Below are 13843 nucleotides of genomic sequence, written 5' to 3' on the forward strand. Positions count from 1 at the left end.
GGTTCCCCACTCTGCCTGATTGGATTTAAATCTGCATCTCCCACCTCCCAGGGGAGTGTGTTAGCTACTAGCCAACAGGCCATTCCAAAGGGAGTAGGAGACTGTCAATCCCTCAGGGTGGAGATGTTTTATGTCTACATCTATGCTGCTACCACTTGTCCTGGTACCAAATTTCATGGGGAGCTTCATGGGTCAGACCCACCCCATAGGCTGCATCTTGGTCACCCTGGTAAAAAAAACATGCAAATACTCATTGAGGAAAATTAACTGGGTAATAGGGACACTTGGATTTGAGATCCTTCTTTAATTAACATCTAACCATTTATACAAAGTTGAACAGAACAACCAGTAGAGACTGAGATCTCCTTCCCCAACAGATAAGCCTACCGCTTGGTGGTTGGGGAGCACTCACTGTCTTGGGAGGCCGGGGTTGGCAGAAAAGTTTGATTCTGAGACACTGTGGAGCCCAACTTTGTCCTAACCAGAAGGCTACTGGCTAAAATGAAAACTAACATAACTCTTTCTCCTCAAAATTTGTGGATTTATCCCTGAAAACAATTTTCTGACAAAAACTATTTGGTTAAGCTAACCCAAATTTATGAATAGTCCTAAGATGGCAAAAACAACATTTAAAAAAGTAAATTTAATATTCACTGAGAGAAAAATGCCTAGCTCCTGCATATATCCCGATGGGCCTTCACATAGCTTAACACTTCTTTCTTTTTGCTAAACTGACCACAGCACTCTGAAAGAAGATCCTCTGTTTTAGTCTTTACTCCCCTTAGGTTGCTCAAATTCTGCAACCACGATACCAGTCTCATTGTAACAGCTTTCATCATTAAATCTTACCATATCACCCCTGGCCTCCAAATGCCACCTGAACCAATAAAGTATTTATTATTTATACAATGAAGGGGTTTCCAAAATGTCAGAGGCAATCTGTTGGAAAGCTTGTGCCATCAATTTTTCTTCAAACATGAAGGATCTTATTTCTACCCTAAACTCCTGAGGTAGTTTATCGACTAAGTCTAACACCTTTTTGTCAGCTAAAGTTATTATACTTGCAAAGACACGGACAGGCTAAGTACAGACTGTCAAGAAGTCCAAGGCTGAATCAATTCAGTCTTCACAGATTAGTCTCATAGTTTGAGCAGAGAAGCAAGTGAACAGACATTCACGTTTGATTCCAGAAATGCAGCCACATGCCTGCAGTGGCCCAGGCCAGAAGCCAGGTGGCACACCTCCCTGCTTGGATGGAGCAGGCAGCATGGGACAAAGCTAGCCCACCCACCCTGCAAGGGATGGTTTGCTGGGAAGGTGCTAAGCAACCTGAGATGCTGAGGGACTGTGAGTGAACTCGAATCTGGAGGTGATCTGGGACAGGAGTTCAATAAACCCATTTAACCTAAATCAGTTAAGTCTGACACTACATCCATGCAGGTTTATCTTAAACTAGTTTCAGCCATTTTGAAACTGGTTTACATGCACTGAACTTCTGTTGCGTTACAGATCTGAACCTGTCTCACTTATACTGGTTTGTGTGTAACTTCTGTAATTGCCCTAGTGTTTGGCAATTCTGAGTAAACTGATAAGGAACTTCCTTCCAAAAGAAGTGAGCCACCTAAGCTTCTTTTTTCTTCTCATCTGATTAATTCTTAGAGAGTAATAACTGCAAGACATTCAGGTGTGGTATACACGCACAAAACCCTTCAACCTTACAGAGGGTATCTGGCTCTTACACCTGCTCCCTTGCAATGCAATCACCTGTTCTTAGTTCCTCATTGTCTGGCATAAGTTAGTCTTCTCCACCACTACAGAACATCTAACAGTTCCTGCAGTTTCTCCTGCACTACATTGGTCTGTATATCTAATGGATCTGCAATGAAAGACTAAGTTGTTAGGATGACATAAGTGAGGATGATGGAATAAATGAGGTCACAGCCCTTTGGATGGTGACCAGGGATAATCCTGGTTTTCTCCGATAAAAAAATCCCCAACTTTCAGATTAAAAAAAAGGAACCCAAAATCCATTTTCTGTCATCAAAATGAAACACCACTACACATACACACACACACACACAGAGTATTTTATTTTAATCACAGAAAAATGTGGATGTTGAGTTATTTATTTAAATCTGAAAATTGAGGATTTTATTTTTTAATGAGAGAAAACCAGGATCCCTGATAATGACAAAGAAATGTCAAACTGAAGACTGATGTGGTCTTCACTGTGCTTTTTGCGATTCAGCTTGAAACATCTGGTAGGACTGACATACTTGAAATCTCAGAGATTCTGCCAGGAAAGGTGATTAAATATTGAAATGTACAGAACGGGAGGAATTCCTGGTGTGTTATAGACCCTCTTGAAGCTAATTACAGTAGGGGTGAGAGCCAAATGTGAAATCAGCACATCATGGTAGGGCATAGGGGTAGGATTATCCTTCCAATAATAAGCTATTTATTGTAGCAGCCAGGAACTCTGACATTCATGCCAGAAGCACAAGGTCATGTGTGTAAGGGCTTGGAGGATAGATAATAGAACAATTATGGTCTGTGGCAGAAGTGAGTTCTTCCAGGCTAGGGACAGAGAGTCAAAAAGCTTGAGCCTGAGTTGATTAAATCTTTGCAGGTTAGTGTAACTTGACTAGGCTGAACTGGTTTGAAACTGGACAGACATTTTCTCTGGACTGAGGAAATTCAGGCATCTGCCTGCAGTGGCTCAGGCTAGAAGCTGGGAGGTGCTAGAGCAGCCCTTCCTTCCCTTCTGCAGGCAGCTGAGCTGATGGGGGGGCACAGCCAGGCCCTGGCAGGACTCTCTTGTTAGGGAGGTCTGCCTGCACAGTCCCAGGCTTTTCCCAAGTGGCAGGAGTGTTGCCAGCCCCCAGCCCTGGGCTAGCACTCTGAAAAGCTCCATATCATCAACAGATGCATGCACTGGCTTGTCTCAATCTCCCTCCCTGCTTCATCATACTGTCTGCAACAAACTGACAGGTGAGCAAGCCAGCTGGGGTGCTGATTAGTCTTTATCACCCAATTAGCAAAACAATAGCCTTTCTTAAACAGCTTACCACCTGACCTGCTGATTAGCTCCAAAAGCCCTAAGCGGTCATTGTTCTGTCTGCCTGTCCCAGTGAAATTGGAGAGAGAAACAGCACACAGACACCTCTCAGCATTAGCTAGCATACCACATGTTGGTTACGGTCCCTACTGTGACAGAGAGGAGGAAGGGATCTCTACTTTAGCAGTGAAAGGGTGAAGCCAGCAGACCCTGCTGTGCCTGCAAGTCTATGCAGAGTTCCAGCTGTGTGCTTCCCAATCAGCCAGTGATGACAAACACTTAAGAGAACATGTGAAGAGTGCTCCAAGGCAGTAGGAAAGGCTTGTAGAGAAAGGCTGCTAAGATCTAGATGGATCCTGGTTTTGCAGCTCAAACCAGGCCTTTTTTCAGGCAAGATTCCTGAATTGATTTAAAACAAACACAGGGCAAATGAAACATTTGTCCAGATTTGTCCCTTTTTGCCCAACACTCCCTCTCCTTTATCTTCCACATAAGTCAGCTAGCTCTGGGAAGAATGGTCTGGTGTTTTGAGCGGTGTCTGTTAGCTGGGTGTGCTGCAAGGATTGTATCTCAGGGCTTTTCTAGAACAGATTTCAAATTTTGAGGGTCACTAGCCTGACCTTGACTGCTCATGGTTACTTGCCAGAAGACAAAAACTGTTTTCTGTGTTAGATCAAGGCTCAATTTCCTGCGACTTTCTACAGTGGCTTCAAGACATGCAAATTTGGGCTGAAAACAATAAATTTCCATTCTTTAGTGCATCTGCATGAGTTTGCATGTTTGTGCTTGTGTTGTGGGAGAAAATGCTTAACTATTTTCTACTGGTAAAAGGTAATCCTGCCAAGTCTAGAATGAAACACTATGAAAGAAAAACTAATAACTAACTTGTCTGAAGTTCCCAAAGTGTCTGGACTGGAACACCAGTGCAGTAACAGTGGGTGTCTTTACATATGCTCTGGGGTGTGGGTGGAGCAATACTTTAATTAGAGTGATTCTCAGAGGCTGCTCATTTATTCAGCATCTTGTTTATCCAGCATCCCACGCTTCAAAATGGCAGCAGGGGCGCTTTAACTAAAACTGGTTTGACAAGCTTTAGTTAAAAGCACCCCTGCCACTATTATGAAGTATGGGGATGCTAAATACATGCAATGCTAAGACTGCTGGAGCATGCTAATTAGCATGCTCCAGCAGACTCAGTTAATCAAATCTGCTCCAATGCGTTTGAAGTAGAATGCCTTGGCTCAGGCATCAGGCACATGTATAAGCCCTCACAGCATGCTTATATTCTGATTGCCTCCTTCTGAGATGGTTGCTGCCCTACTACAACATGCTTACTTACCATTCAGCAAGATCCAGCTTTATTCAGAGTGGGTGCATTTTAACACATTCTCCTCACCTCCCTATTTTTTTGGATTATGCATACAAAATGTCTGAAGTCAAGACGAATTTGTCTACTGGCAAGGCTGAACAAGCAGCTTACCCACCTCAATGTGATCAGGCATTTTCTAAAGGAAACAGTTTAACAATACACAATATTTGTTAGGATTCATAGGCAATCCTGCAGGACAAAAAACAAAAATTTCAGAAAAAATATCAGCAAAGAAGGAATATTAAAAAGAAAGGACACCAAATAGGGGTGAAGAAGTGGAAGGAAAGACTCACTGCCTGACTTTGTGTTGATCTTATTTCCAGGCTAAGACAGAAAGTTTAGTATATCAAGTTAAGTGCCCATTTTGGAAGGTCTCACATGGAGAAATGCTACTACTATACCTTGAGAACAGGTTCTCACCCTACAAGATGAGTTCATTGGTTCACAGTGGTAGAGAGCAGTAAATCCCCCAGGTCACAGGAGCCCAGGAGAGGGGAAGGAAGAACTTGTTTTTCATCTGCCTTTCCTGCTGCTCCAGTTGTACATATATCCCTGGCTCTATGTAACTGTTTCTGTGATCCCCTTCCCCCCTCATCCAACCATAACATTTAGACTGATCCCCATCAAAGGAAGAAGCACTTTAAGTTATTTTGTTCAAGTTACTTTGACAAGGGTTTTGCTGTCCCCTTGCATCCAGCTTCCCTCTTTCCACTTTTAAGCTGCAATCCATAAGTGAGTCTAAACAGTTTTTGTCATAAAAATCCTGTTTTTTTTTTTTTTTTTACATCTACCAAGGACTGGTGGGGTACTAACTGAGAGCAAGATGATTCTGCAGGTCACCAGGCAAAGAGAGAAAAAGTTGAGAGCTATTACCCAAAACTGCATAGTACATATTTCACCAGCATGCAGCAGCAGGTCAGGGATAGTTCCTGCATCTCACTAACAGAGCAACAGACCAATTAGGGGAAGTTTCCACATGTCTTGAATTAAACATTATGTTATTGTAATGGTAGTCATGTAACTTGTACTAAATATTGAAAAGAAAGAGCAAATAGGACCTGGCAGGGAAGATCAATACCAAATTTAAATTTGGAATGGGTAAATAGCAGAAAAGCAAGATATGAGACCTCATTCTCTATGAGTATGTACACCTATTTGTAGCAGTGTTTTAAACCTCAGACAAGAAATGTTTTACCAAAACAAATTCAAACAATCAGGTTTATTGTTCAGCAATTCATTCTGTAGACATGAATATTTTGCAAAAGGCAGGTAAGGCAAGGAAAAAGTCAATGTAGCATCAGAAAAAATATTTACAAATATACTGTAATTCAACAGAAAACTCCTCCACTTCCTGCATTAACTTGTTTAAGGGAAAGTGATGGTTTTATCTGTCAAAAGTGAAAAGGAGAAACCATTCCCTGAAATGGATTCCACTGTTTGTGTGTAGCACATTATGCCTTCACCACTGAGCAGACTATACTTGGTATCTTAGTTTCAAAAAGCAAATAAACAATTTTAGAAACCAGCATACAGAAAGCAAACACGTTGGTGTGCATTTTAATGCCGCTTCATATTACTCTAGAGAACTCACTTTGCAGCATGTCAAAAAATAAAGACAGCGATTGCAAATACATATTTATATTAATTATTCCTATAGTGCTCTATAGTTTTAAGAGCATAAAAACAGAAATACCCTCTTTATGTATCATATGGAATTCAGCTACTTAATTATTAGCCTCAGACATATTTTGAAGTTATTACTGATGCTTGTTCTTCTTTGTGCTTTTGAGAGGTTGAGCTCAAAGTAAATGCATTTTCCCCAAGATATTATCTTATTGTGATTACTTTCTCATAAATAAAAGTACAGGTATATGAAGGATATAGCCCATCTTCTATGAAATCTAGAAAGGCAAAAAAAGGTTACTCTTAAAAACACACAATATATATTTATAGATCTACATCAGCAGCAACCACCTCCTCCTCTATCTGTAGCAATGGCTTCATATCTATGTTCGCTTCACATGGAGGTTGGCTGTCCAGCTGTTAAGGAAGAGAAGAAACATAAAAGTTGTTAATTAAGAGCCTTGCTACTGCTCAAATGTTAATTACTGTTAGTGCTAATGCAAGTTTGGAGCAGTTGCACCTTAAGGCTAAACACCTTCTCTGACTTGTACCTGCACAGCTGTGACTTGCTACTAGCGGGCTGATGAGCAGGGGCCCAAGTAGAAGCTAATGTCCCTTTGTTTTCTTAATGGGGTGATAAACACTTATCAATTCCGTGATGGGCTGCTGGTGGGTGGGGATGACCCCTCCCTACTCAAAGCAGCCTGGCAAAACCCCTTTCAGCTTAGCACTGGAAGGGAAGGGAGGGCTGCTCTAGCACTTCCCCTTACTTCTTCTAGCCTGAGCTACTGCAGGCATATGCCTACATTTTCTCAGTCCAGAGAGAATGTCTGTTCAGCTGGAAACTTGTTCAACCTAGACAGGTTAGAGAGTAACCTGCAAAGACTGAATCAATTCAGGCTCAGGCTTTTTGAATATCTGTCCCTAGCCAAAGAGATCCATCTTGAAAGCCTTCAGAGATCACATCTCCTGCAGTAACACACTATGAGAAGAGTCGTTTTTCCAGTATCTAGTTTCAAAATTGATTTGCACTTTACGGCTAAGTATACAGACTGTCAAAAAGCCTGAGGCTGAATTAATTCAATCTTCACAGGTTAATTTAGGCTGCACAGATTGAGCCAATTAGCAAGCAAACAGGCATTCACTTTCGATTCCAGAAATGCAGCCACATGCCTGCAGTGGCTCAGACCAGAAGCTGGGGGGCACTAGAGCACAGCTGTCTGGCACTTAACCAGCATGGGTTGTGTATTTGCTTCCTCTTCCTGCTGCCCTGAGGTCTCTGGGATTTACTGTCCAGACTCACAGCAGCAGGACTCTGCAAGGTTGCTCATCACTTCCTCTTTCTGCTTCCAGGTGCCTCTTGGATTTTTAGTCCACAGCTACAGCCAGCACTAAGCAAGCAAAACAGGGCACCTCTGTACTTGGGGGAAGAGAAGTTTAACCCCTACCTCCCTGGCACCAGACTCCAACAGAGGTTTGCAGGGAAGCGTGCAGTGAGCCGGCCAGTAAGCCAGCCCTCACTACTTCAGCTAGGGAGCAGAGGGGCGGGGCCAGCCCTGCTTTATAGAGTAGACAGCAAAGCTCAGCCCATGGGTACAAAATGCTAGGATGCCAGGGGCCTCCAACTGAACTTGAAACAGGAAGGGGCCTGGGACAGGCATTTAATAAACTGGTTTGACCCAAATCAGTTAAACATTATACTATACTCAACCAGGTTTATCTTAAAACCAATTTCAGCCATTTTGAAACTGGTTTAAGTGCACTGAACTTCTATCCTTTTGCAGGTTTAAACCAGTTTCTGGTCACTTACACACAAACTTGTTTAACTTCTTCCCCTAGCCCTGTTGCGTAACAGATTTGAGCTGGTTTCTGATCACTTATATAGGTGTGTGAGCCATTTCTGTCCTTCGCTTATTGGGTTGAAAACAAAAATAAAGTAACCTGACTTTTCCTTTTTTTCCCTTTTTTGGTGGGGGCAGAGAGGGAATATAGAAAAAAGAGTAGTATTTTCTCTTCTCCCTGTTGGGCTTCCCCAGCCAGGAAAGACCTGGATCTAGGTCACAGGTTCTGGCAAGAGCACCATATTGCTTTCCTAACATCAGTGAACAAAATGAGCTCAAATAGAACAGCTACAGCATTTTGCCATGGGAGTATTTCATTCCTAAATGCTTGATTCAAAGGCAGAACTCACCTTAAAATTAAGGAACTGTCTAGTGCTTTCTGCAACAGCAGCGAGAAAAGTAATAGCTTATCAAGCTACCAAAAGCAACTTCATTGAAGTTAGAATGTTAAAGATACTAATGAAGAAAAAAGCATTACCATGTCCTTTAATTAAGACATACAAGTAAATCAATCCCCAACTGCACTCATACCTAAATGAATAACCAATCATGAGGCAATAATTCAAGTAATATTAGCATTTGAGAATAACTAATATCTGTGTTACCAGCATAGGATAAACCAATGACTTTTCCAGAATGTGACAGGAATGCACTAATAAAATTTCATATTAATTTTATAAACGGATGCAGGTCTGCAATGCAGCTGATCTGTTATCAAGACAAATCTATTCAGTTACTGGCAATAATCCTAAAATTCACCTCTCCTAAGCTTTCAAAGACTGAAGTACATTCACTTCATCTCCCTGCTTACACCCATTTCCTTAACAAGATGTTGGTGGCTATACTAGCACAAGAGTTAAGTGGAATGGGGACAAGAGACCACAAAAAAAGAAATGAAACAAAACCATCATAAATGAATTTGCTAGTATACTAAGTTTGCACTAAACTGGTCATGTCAAACTTGGATCTGAATGGTGGGGCATCTCACAGGCCAAATCTGGAGGCAGCAGGGTGAGCAGTGACAGTGGGGGTTAACACAGATTTCACTCATCCCCTACCACCAACACATATCCCTGAAGGGACTCCATACCTAGGATTTTGGCAGTGGGTCACCCCCCACCCTCCACCCACACTTGCCCCAAAATTTCATGCCCCTTTTGACTGGTAAAAGTGGAGACACTTGTTGAGCCCCACAGCAAGTACCCCCAGAAAGCAGTACTCACACTTATTCTATTTCCTTACTTTTAAATCTGATATAGCAGTCATTGCAGAAGAGCTCATTGTTTCGGATTCTGACTTCAGCTCCTGAGCCTGATCCTCCAAGGTTGCATTTACAAGCCACACACTGTAAGAAACAGCAAGAATTAGCTCCTCTTTACAAACGCTGGGAAACAAAATTCAGAAGCAGCTCACATTACAAGCCAGCAAAGCCCAGACCACAGACCCAGGATCCGCAAGAGCAAACATACAAAGATTAGTTGATTAAAATGCAGCCAGCCAGATTAGGCTTATCATTTAAGGTGATGACTTGCCAACTCATAGCAGCGATGTACATTCTAAACATGTAAAAAGCAGACGTGATTTAGAGATTAGGTCACAAAATCTTGTTTTAAGCTTCAGTTTCTCTGAAAACAAAAAAATGGCACAACATGAAAGCACTTGTTCTTGAAATGGCGATGAGCAATTTTGGCATAGAACATTCAGGTCTGCCACTTGCAGACTCCATGCTGCCTTATCTGCTTTTCATTCTGCTAGCTTGTTCCCACAACCCCATAATTTTCAAAGGCAGCAAGCACTAATGCACAATTATTCTAAGTGGTGTATGGATACATTTAAAAAATAGAAGGTACTTGGAGCTCCAGTCCACTTCAATTGCCAAGAACAAAGTCCTCCATAACATTTCTTTATCCAAGTATTAAAATGTTTAAGCCTATTCACTGAACAGAATATTGCTACAGAAGGGCAACTAAACACCACCTCTCCAAGAAGGCATACAGAAACTTCAAAGTTTCTAGGACTGCTTCCCAACTCCCATTTACCTACTGGATTCACAAAGCAGAACAGTAATCCCCAAGGATCTCAAGCTTTCTAGCCCAAGTGAAAAATGCTACAGTATGTAGGCGTCAGGCTCCTCTACAGGGCCTTATAAAATACATTTGAAACAACCCTTATTAAGTAATAAGTCCAATTCTGCAGCACTCTCTTTAATGTCTCAATCTTAACAGTTTCTCTTTGGGCAGGGTCATGCCTCTAAACTTGCCTGTGCTGGCATATGAGAAGAGGTAAAAAGAGCCCTCTAATTCCCCTAAGCAGAGTTCACTTCTTATAGGGAACAGAAGGACTACAGCATCTTTCCCTTTCCAAGTAGGCAGGAACTGATGAAGCCTCAGCTAAGTTCCCTGCAACATGCCAGTTAGCACAGTGGATCCAGACCAGAGCCAGTGAGCTAGTGTGTGTGCGCGAAGGGGGTCAGGTAGAGGTGTAGGGAGTAGGATGGACACTCTGGGCACTTACACACGGGGAGCCTGCTCCAATGTGCTGGAAACCCAGTGTGTCAGAGCAGACTTGATTAATCAAGTCTGCTGGAGCACAAATTGACACACTCTGGCATGACATCATGTGCGTGAGTGGTGCAACGCGCCTCAATGCTGAGAAAGTGGCGGTGGTGTGCTTTGAATTAAAACACGTTCAATGTGCTTTAGTTCAAAGCACACCATCGCTATTTTCTCAGTGAGGAGGCGTGCTGCACCGCTGAAGCACATGACATGTAGGAGCTTTTAATTAGCATGGCTCACTAATTAAAAGCACCCAGTGCCACATCAGAAGCATGTGTAAAAACATCTACACAATCTGCAACAGCAGTGGAGCTGGCACAGACTACTTTTGCCCAAGCTTGGAGAGAACCAGGAACCAATGGTATGGGTGTCACCCCGATGTGCTCCTAGAGCAATGCAACTGTGCATTATTGTCCTTAACTCAGGGATCTTAGGAAAGTCAAAAACTGACCTCAATTGACTGAGATTCATAAGAAGGACTAGTGGTTTTAAGTGGCTTAGTTCTTGACTATACAACTTGAGACATCTTTCAGAAGGCAGAGGGTTCAGTTCTTTCACAACAGGTTTTCTTTAGAAGTAAGAACTGAAAGGTAAATCTGAGAGTTTTAATGCTTCTCTAATATTGCTCTAAAATTTAGAAATATTGCAAATTAGAGCAATATTAAAATAAGCATTTAACATTTGCAGATAGGACTGCTGCATGGATACATACACGTAGCACACCTGCATAAGGAAAGCATGTAGCATGTGATCAGCAGAGGCCCTGCAACCAAGCGTGCTCCACATTAGCTCCTGTTTCTTCACAGTGTTACTGCTACCTCTCACCTTAAAACAATGTAAATGATAACAAAGACCAAGAGATTCGATGATCATGGCGGCTCCTTTGCCCAGAACGTTATTACAGTATGAACATATTTTCTTCCCACTGATTGACCTGGATACAGAACAAGAATGTGGCTGAGATCCTCAAAACCAATTTGAAAAGGTTTTTAAAAGAATTTAGCAAAGGCAATCAAAGGTTTGAGGCGGTGAGAAAAATCACTGAAAAAGAGCACTTGTAAAGAGAAAAGTTAGGTTATCTGGAACTAATATCCAACTTAGTTTGTTAAAATAAATTTGCAAACTAGGAAAAAAAAATAGTAAACATGTACAGACGAAACAAATGAAAATTAGAATTTCTGTCACTTCTTTCACATCACTCACAAGACCAAATGCCACTTCGAGGGAAATCTAAAAGAAGGACATTGCTGAGTTTGATAAGTACTACACAGTTTCAGCACTGCTGCCTTATTAGTGATCTCTGGGAAAGTATTATAAAGTCAGCATTTGAGTATATACCCTTGCCAAGTCTCTTCATCTGCACCTTGTTTGATAACAGAAAGCTGGTTCTGGAATTTAAACCCTTTGGAAAATGTGCCATCTGGAGGTCAGTTTCAATGGATCAACCAGGATATTAGCAAATCAGAAACTGAAAGCAAGAACAAGATAAGCTACCATTTTAAGGGGAAAAATTATCTTATACTATATTTAAAAAAATTAGGTAACCAAGCTTTAAAAAAGAAAGGGGGTGGGGTGGCTGATACATTTATCAAGATGTTCCAGAGTGCTAGACTTAGGAAAGGTAAAGGAATGTTTTCTAAAGTCTTTGTTAGACCTAGTACAAGCAATCACATTTAGATGATTTCCCAGAGTTATCCACAAATTTGTTTAAAAAAAATGACTTGCATAGAACCATCATCTGTTTCATCTCCTATGCCACATCTGAAATTCATTTTGACTTCAAAATAAACTGTAATTCCTTCTTTCCCTTCTGGATTAAAAGTAATGGTCTACACTAACTGTCCAAGGCCAGTAGTAATGAAATTTCCTGAGCGTTCCTTAAAAAGATACTGACCACATGCCAAAAGACGTGAACAATAAAACATAGGGCTTGCACTTTTATTTACTGCATTGCACAGCATATCAGCTGATGCACTGTATACATTGACCCCATTTTCTGATCCAAAAAGTTAGGAATTTCATAGATACAGTGTATAAGTCAGCTTTTTGGATCAGAAATACGAGGTCGACTTATACCAGTCCCTGCACACCCTCACTACAGATCAGGCACCCAGGAAGTGGAAAGGTGCCACAGCACTGCTCGCAGGGGACAGATGTAGGCTCAGTGCTTGACTGGCATGGCTCCAACCTCTGTGAGTAGCACTGCCTGGGCTGTGCCAACTGAGCACTAAACCCGGTGCCGCTCACAGGGGATGGGGTTGCGCCAGCAAGAACTGAGCCTGGCACCACTTACAGGGGACAGGGCCAGGCTTGGCACTCAGCTGGCATGGCCCCATCCCTTGTGAATGGTGCTGCCTTGGCTGTGCCAGCTGAGCGCTGAACCCAGCACCATTCGCAGGGGATGGTGATACAGTGTACAAGTCAAGGTTGAATTTTAAAGCGTTAAAAGTTGGGCTTCAAAACTTGACTTATACACCATGAAATATGGTATTTATTTTTTAAATACTAGATTCTTAAAAAAACCCAATAAATGCTAGCAGTACTATCTGGAAAGCATAAAGATACTTTTAGTAATCATTATGGTAGCCAACAAGTAACAGAATTAAGTGACTAAAAGTTCATCAGTCTGGCTTTTCTTTTCTTTTTTTTTAAAACCAGTATAAAGCAGGAGCAACAAAACTATGATAATTATGGAACTGATAATGCTTGGTTCTGCTTGGTGCTTGCCTGAAAGTTGAGGCACTTGGCAAACATGAATTAAACTTTCCAACACCCCTACCCGGTAGAAGCCAGTACAATATAATTATATCCACTCGATAGACATTCAGAACTGGGTTAAGAAATTAAGTAGCTCATTTAACATCAATCAGCAAAGTCCACAGCAGCCCTGGAACACCCCCCCCCCAGTGCACCTACTATATCAATGTCCACAGGGTAAGACAGACTTCTGTTCATTAGACTGAAAGGGGCAACTACTTACTTATTCCGTGTCTGAGACCCCGATTGGGAAGCAGAGGTAGGAGACTGAGCACGAGGAACAGGAGATGGTGCTGATGGGAGAGTGTGGGTCAAAGATGTTGTTCTGACAGAGCTGGTTGATGAAGATGCTACACTGGAGGAGGGAGTGTGTGTGTAGGCCCGATTTGAAGCAGACCCTGCTGAAGGAGCAGGGCGAGTATAATCTTGACTACATGAGACAGACTGATTCATCCATGAATGCTGCCTCCATGAGCTTGTTCTTGAAGAATCAAGATTGTCTAGAGATTCACCTCTGAAACAGATAATTGTTCAGTTCTAATACTCTGATGTTATTGCGCAGAATCAATTTCCTGATGTAAAGGTTCATTTTGTAGCATAATATGCTTGTTGATAACCCAAGAAATATTTGTATTAGGCT

At 41.9% G+C, this 13843-nt stretch overlaps 1 protein-coding gene across 8 annotated transcripts in view; it reads right to left on the reverse strand.

Moving 5' to 3' along the window:
- Positions 1-5627: 5627 nt before the first annotated feature.
- The window catches only part of LMO7 (LIM domain 7), a 124054-nt gene continuing 115838 nt past the window's right edge, over positions 5628-13843 (reverse strand). For 7 of the 8 annotated variants that reach the window (XM_019529787.1, XM_019529784.1, XM_019529783.1 and 4 more), the window contains 4 exons: positions 13427-13717; positions 11272-11380; positions 9134-9236; positions 5628-6467 (listed from right to left, as the gene is read on the reverse strand). In XM_019529787.1, coding sequence (XP_019385332.1) covers positions 6445-6467; positions 9134-9236; positions 11272-11380; positions 13427-13717 — 526 coding nt within the window. In that variant the 3' untranslated portion in view covers positions 5628-6444. The remainder of the gene's footprint in view (positions 6468-9133; positions 9237-11271; positions 11381-13426; positions 13718-13843) is intronic. The other variant, XM_019529781.1, reaches the window with a different exon arrangement.

The sequence above is a fragment of the Crocodylus porosus genome, unplaced genomic scaffold (genome assembly GCF_001723895.1).
Source record: "Crocodylus porosus isolate Cpor-Errol unplaced genomic scaffold, CroPor_comp1, whole genome shotgun sequence".
Taxonomy (NCBI): Eukaryota; Metazoa; Chordata; order Crocodylia; family Crocodylidae; genus Crocodylus; species Crocodylus porosus.